Genomic DNA, 6507 nt, shown 5'->3' on the forward strand with positions numbered 1-6507 from the left:
TTAAAATATTAATTATTACGGACACAGAGAGAAGCCCTTAAGCAAGCCTTTAGCATAGAAAAGACCAGGTGAAATGGATTCATTTCTCTACTCAAGCAAGAACTTATCCTCCCAAGACCCAAAACTGAAACTGAGATGCAGCCACAATCAGGAGCCACTTGAGATGGGCCCTTGCAGGTTGAAGGTTGTAATGATGCCAAAATATAGTGAGGACAATTACATACAGCCATTTTCTAACCATGGCTATAAATTTAGGCATAGTGATACACAAATTTAAAAAGTATTCAAAAATTTGGTCAGGAATATATTTTTTGGATTTAGACTAGGTTATTCCTGCCTTCATCAGATCGTTCATAACTTAGTTTTCTTTTCCAGTTTTAACTGAGAAGTTGTGACCTAAATTCTTTATTCCCCAATGTGCTATAAAGCATAAATTATAAGCAATGTAGAAGGGAAAAATAAAGCCACCAGCCTCTTCTCTAGGAATCCTTGGATAGCTAACTTTTCCCCAAGTCACATAATTTAGGTATCATTACAACCATTGCCTAGCTCTGTACTTGGGGACAGTTAAAACCTTTTGGTGGGAGTAGCATTCTTGCTTTCTGAAGTTTGTCTGTGTATTTGGAGAGGTTGTGAAGAGGGCTGGGGAGAAGGTGATGCTCGAATTTGTGGACTTTGATCATTAGAATGAGATTCCTCTTTTTTTTCTCTCTGTCCTTGTGGTTTTTCTTTCTTTTTTTCTGTACCGCTGTAAAATAAAGTATAACATGGAACAATACACATTTAAACAAAAAAACAAACGACAGAAAAGTGATTATTATATAATTCAAAACCCTAAGCCATACAGCTAATACAATTTGCAATGTTTTCATTCAATAAGGGAAATATTTCTTTGAAAATTCCAGAAGCTATTAACATCTTCAGTGAAGAATTTATGAAAATTCTAAGGCAATACATCCCGTGAAGACTGCCCCTTTAGAAAGAAACGATCTCTAATAAATTTTGCCATCTTAGCAGATTTTGGGGGACAAAGGAAGGTCTCTTAACTGACCTCAACTTACCCAAATTACCTGTGTAAAGCATACTGACTGATGCCAAAGGAACACTAAATATTCATGTTTAATAGATTATTCTCCAATTCCTGTTTTTTTTCTGTATACTTCTACTCCTGTCAACTGAGTTTTAAACTTAACAAGAGTTTAAGTTTTTCCCCAAATCTGTTTATGCCAGCTATTTTAATTATGTAGGTTAATTAAATACAAAGAGAATTGCAATTTCTATGAAAATGAAGTTTAATGCTCTGAAAAGACTATAAAAAAATAAGTTATTAAACAAAATTGCTTAGTGTGAATGACACAATTTTAAAAAATCACAGAGGCAACTGGGCATGGTAGCTCACACTTGTAATCCCAGCCCTTTGGGAGGCCAATGCAGGTGGATTACCTGAGGTTATGAGTTCAAGACCAGTTTGGGAAACATGGTGAAACTCTCTTTACTAAAAATACAAAAACTAGCTGGGTGTGGTGGCACATGCCTGTAATCCCAGCTACTTGGGAGGCTCAGGCAGGAGAATTGCTTGAACCTGGGAGGTGAAGATTGCAATGAGCCGAGATTATGCCACTGCCCACCAGCCTGGGCGACAGAGTGAGATTCCTTCTGTAAAACAACAACAAAACAAAACAAAATAAAACAAACCACAGAGACCGGGTGTGGTGGCTGATAAAGCATACTCACACCTGTAATCCCAGCACTTTGGGAGGCCGAGGCAGGAGGATCACTTGAGCCTGTCTCTTAAAAAAAAAAAAAAAAATCAAAGAAAGAGAGATGGGTTCTAACATACTCTTCTGTCAGAGTTTTAATTTCTTACTCATTTAATTTCTAAGAAATCAAACTAAAAATTTTAAAAAGTTATTTATGGGTATATTTTATGAAAGACAGTCAACAAGGAATTTAATCAGGGATACATATATAGAGGGTAGGAGGATTGGTCTTTCGTTTAAAAATTGGTGAATATAGGTGAATATATTTTATGTTAAAATATATTTATGTACAAATTCTTTTGATTCTGTACTTTGGCTCTTAGTCAATAAAACACCTGCTATTCCCAACCACACTGGATAAGTGTACTTATACTGAAAACACTCTCAACAATATTACAAAGCTGGTGGAATCAAGACTTGAATTCCAGTGATGAAAAGGTAGAAAATTACTAAATGTTTATTTCTTTCTTTTCCTTTTTTTTTTGAAATGAAGTCTTGCTCTGTCATCCAGGCTGGAGTGCAGTAGTGTGATCTTGGCTCACTGCAACCTCTGCCTCCTAGGTTCAAAGCGATTCTCCCACTTCAGCTTCCCCAGAAGTTGGAATTACAGGCACCCACCACCACACCCAGCTAATTTTTGCATTTTTAGGAGAGATGGGGTTTCATCATTTTGGCCAGACTGGTCTCAAACTCCTGACCTCAGCTGATCTGCCTGTCTTGGCCTCCCAAAGTGCTGGGATTATAGGTGTAAGCTACTGTGCCTAACCCTAAATGTCTATTTCTTAATCAAAGGACATTCTGTAATTTGTTAAGGTATATAATCAACAAGAGTCTGTTCAAGAACATTTTAAATAAATGTACATTGTATAAACAATTTATCACATTATAATAGTTTAAAGTAGTATCATTTTGATGTCGAGTGACATTTCTTAATCTGATGCACTTCTGATAACTTCTGACTTTCAGACTGGCCCTTGATATCTACTTCGTGTACAGTTTTTTTTAAAGCAGGTGCTAGGAAACACAATTCTACTTCAAGAGTACCAGATTAACTCTGAAGTTAAAAAGCTGAGTTCCAGTATGTCCAACTCTCTCAAAACAAAAATCAAAAACAAAAAACAGAAGTTACTTCTTTCTTGCTGTTCTTCAACAAGAATACAAAGGCCACTAGTTTTATGTGGGCCCAGTACAACCTAAGAGCCATTTTCCTTCTGGGTGATTTTTTTTTTTTTTTTTTTCTTTGTTTGAGTGCAATGGCACGATCTCGGCTCACCGCAACCTCCACCTCCCAGGTTCAGGCAATTCTCCTGCCTCAGCCTCCTGAGTAGCTGGGATTACAGGCACGCGCCACCATGCCCAGCTAATTTTTCGTATTTTTAGTAGAGACGGGGTTTCACCATGTTGACCAGGATGGTCTCGATCTCTTGACCTCGTGATCCACCCGCCTCGGCCTCCCAAAGTGCTGGGATTACAGGCTTGAGCCACCGCGCCCGGCTCCTTCTGGGTGATTTAAAAGCAAAATACAGGGACCCTGGATCATAAACTAACAAACTCAGCTAGCCTTGGATTGTTGAATCACTAATGTGCATAATATTGATCACTACACAGCAACAGCACAATAACTATGTAAGAAAATGGGCTGAATCTGAACCATTACTGGATACAACATGGAAGTTTACTTAAAATTGTATTAAATTTTTCTACCATTTTCTTATAGTTTATCTTTTTCTACTGAAAGCGGAGTACAGGTAATATGTTTTAGCATTCTTTGTAGGGGAAAGTCTAGATTCTGTAATAACGATGTCAAAGACTGTGTTCTAGAAGGAATTTTTATCTTTGTTTTTGTTTTTCTTGAGATGGAATTTTGATCTTGTTGCCCAGGATGGAGTGCAATGGCACGATCTCGGCTCACTGCAACCTCCACCTCCCAGGTTCAAGCGATTCTCCTGCCTCAGCCTCCCAAATAGCTGGGATTACAGGCATGTGCCTGTAATTACACGCCTGGCTCATTTTGTATTTTTAGTAGAGACAGGGTTTCTCCATGTTGGTCATTCTGGTCTTGAACTCCTGACCTCAGGTGATCCGCCTGCCTCAGCCTCCCAAAGTGCTGAGATTACAGGTGTTAGCCACTGCACCTGGCCTCTAGAAGGAATTTTTAAAAGAGCTGAAGATCTTGGTATTTTTTCAACATTCCTGTAGTCAACCGTTTGATTAAGTATCTATGAATCCACACTGATGAATAATTTGGTCACTGGCATTAGTTTATTGAGGTGGCATTTTCCATTAGTACATTGTTACACATGATCTTATTACTTAAGTTTTTTCCTCACTCATTCTTTGAAGAAAACAGTTGTAAGATTTTGTAGCTGATCTCCTATCGACTCTCCAAACTCTACATCGAATAATTTGCTAGAAATTACAAAAGGGGGAAAATTCTGTCAGCACTTTTATTGGAGTAAATTAATTAACTGATGAAAAGAACATAAAGAATGCAAATCTGTAATCCACTGAAACTTATACTGCTGTAATTCCACAGCCCTCCTGACCACTATCCCCTAAAACACACACAGATACACACACACACACACACACACACCCCAGATAGTACTATATTTTTGAATTAAGCCTTAATTTTATAGTTATGGTTAAAGAATAAAAGTTATAATAGCATTTTACCTCCCACTAACAAAGATATATCAAAGATTCCATTTTCCCTTTACTAATGCTATATCAGACCGGGCACAGTGGCTCAAGCCTGTAAACTCAGCACTTTGGGAGGCCAACGTGGTTGGATCACGAGGTCAGGAGTTTGAGACCAGTCTGGCCAATATGGTGAAACCCTATCTTTACTAAAAATACAAAAATTAGCTGAGTGTGCAGGCACCCGCCTATAGTCCCGGCTGCTTGGGAGGCTGAGGCAGGAAAATCACTTGAACCCGGGAGGTACAGGTTGCAGTGAGCTAAGATCATGCCACTGCACTCTGACCTGGGTGACAGAGCAAGACTCTGCCTCAAAAAATAAAAATAAAAAAATTAAAATGCTGTATCGAATATATCACTTGTTATGGAAAATGCACTTATATAATTTCTTTAAATATAGTAATATTTATCAATAAATACTTGTTAAAAAGAAACAAAACAAAACCAGGAAATGAAACTGTTTTCTTTCTTTAGTGAGAATGGAAAGCTTCCTTACACAACTTGAGAGGTATGATGAGTACAAACTGAGTGAGCATAGGCTAGATGACTCTACATTCAGTTTAAGAATTCAAAGGACATGCTCACTTGAATTCAAACAGCTCTATTTCATATTCATTCTAAAAGTAGACCTCTACCATATTCAGACAATTTTGCAGTGTTAGTCTTTTCCCCCTTTACAAACGGGTACCTTTTAGCAGCAGATGAAAGAGTTTCTTTTCCTGCAATTGAGACAGCGCTGGTTTGACTTGGTTTTCTGTTTGCACCACTTCCATTGGTTATACAGGACATGGGAATAGCTGCTCGAGGGCTTGGTTGGCCTAAAGATAATTAAGAAAAAAAAATTATATCAAATTTGAATATACTCTTCAAAGGTCTAAGTTTTAAAATTAAGTCCATTTGGAAGGAGGGGGTGGTAGAAAAAAAAAGTATATTGTTTATAACTCTTGAGCAGAATTCCTCCTGGTATGCAGCACATGACACTGTCTCAAGACTTAATCCCATCAAAACAGACCTATAGGAAAGCCATACTTATTTATTAAAACACAGTTGGGCTAATTCTCTTAGCTAAATGGTTGGCTTCACCACACAAAGCAGCCTTAAAATACGTGATTCAAATTTGTCCCTCAACTAACCATAAATCTCATGCCATAAAACTTCAAAAATAGCTTGTTTGTTAAAACCATAAATTTTAAATCCTAGAAATCATAAATACTAAATTCTAGACTGTTACTCCATATAAATAAAGCATAAGTATATAAAGTTAACTTCTGCTTTAACTTACAGGTACAAGGAGTGGAATAAGTATGTGATGGATATATTGGTGTGGTCAGAAGACTCAGCATCACAAGATAAAACAGTCTTATCTATACTAAGAGTCAAGTAAAGATTTGGGAATAGAGAACATTTTTTAAATTTTGGACTCGGTTTTCTCAAATGCACACGAGTAATATCTAGTTCCTTAAGAAGTTCCATACATGGTGGTATGACACTGCATTTTTGTCAAGAATAAGATGGTAGAGGTCATTTGTATCATAATCACCTAAGGTACTTAATATAGATTCGTAGGTCCTATATTATATTGAATGAATTAGAAGACAGGAAGGAGGAGACCTACTGCATTTATTGTTTGAAACCTCTTAAGAAAAAAAATTTTTTTTTTTACATATAAGTTACATTAACCCCCAAATTATGCAAATATCACTGGTCATCAGACTTAGTTCTAGTATGTCAAACAAGTTACTTATTGTTATATCAGTAGCTTTTAAAAAATTGTGGTAAAATAGTTCTAACACTTTAACCATTTTAAAATGACAATTAGTATATTTCAGTGACAATTAGTATATTCACAATGTTGTGCAACCATCACTACTACCAAGTTCCAGAACATTTTAATCGCCCCAGATAGAAACCACGTATCCTTAAGCAGTTGCTCTCCACACTCCACCCCTCCAAAGAAGCCAGACCTTGCTTGGCTTCTTTCACATAGTACAATGTTTTCAAGGTTCACCATGTTGATTTCATTCTTTTTTATGACTGAAAAATATTA

The 6507-nt window shown here is 36.9% G+C and overlaps 1 protein-coding gene across 4 annotated transcripts in view; it reads right to left on the reverse strand.

Moving 5' to 3' along the window:
• EML4 (EMAP like 4) overlaps positions 1-6507 on the reverse strand; it is a 157759-nt gene that overhangs the window by 63964 nt on the left and 87288 nt on the right. For 2 of the 4 annotated variants that reach the window (XM_017544876.1, XM_017544877.2), the window contains exons 3-4: positions 5149-5278; positions 575-748 (exon numbers count right to left, since the gene is read on the reverse strand). In XM_017544876.1, coding sequence (XP_017400365.1) covers positions 575-748; positions 5149-5278 — 304 coding nt within the window. The remainder of the gene's footprint in view (positions 1-574; positions 749-5148; positions 5279-6507) is intronic. The other 2 variants (XM_017544878.1, XM_017544879.2) reach the window with 1 other exon arrangement.

Source organism: Cebus imitator, unplaced genomic scaffold (genome assembly GCF_001604975.1).
Source record: "Cebus imitator isolate Cc_AM_T3 unplaced genomic scaffold, Cebus_imitator-1.0 Scaffold172, whole genome shotgun sequence".
Taxonomy (NCBI): domain Eukaryota; kingdom Metazoa; phylum Chordata; class Mammalia; order Primates; family Cebidae; genus Cebus; species Cebus imitator.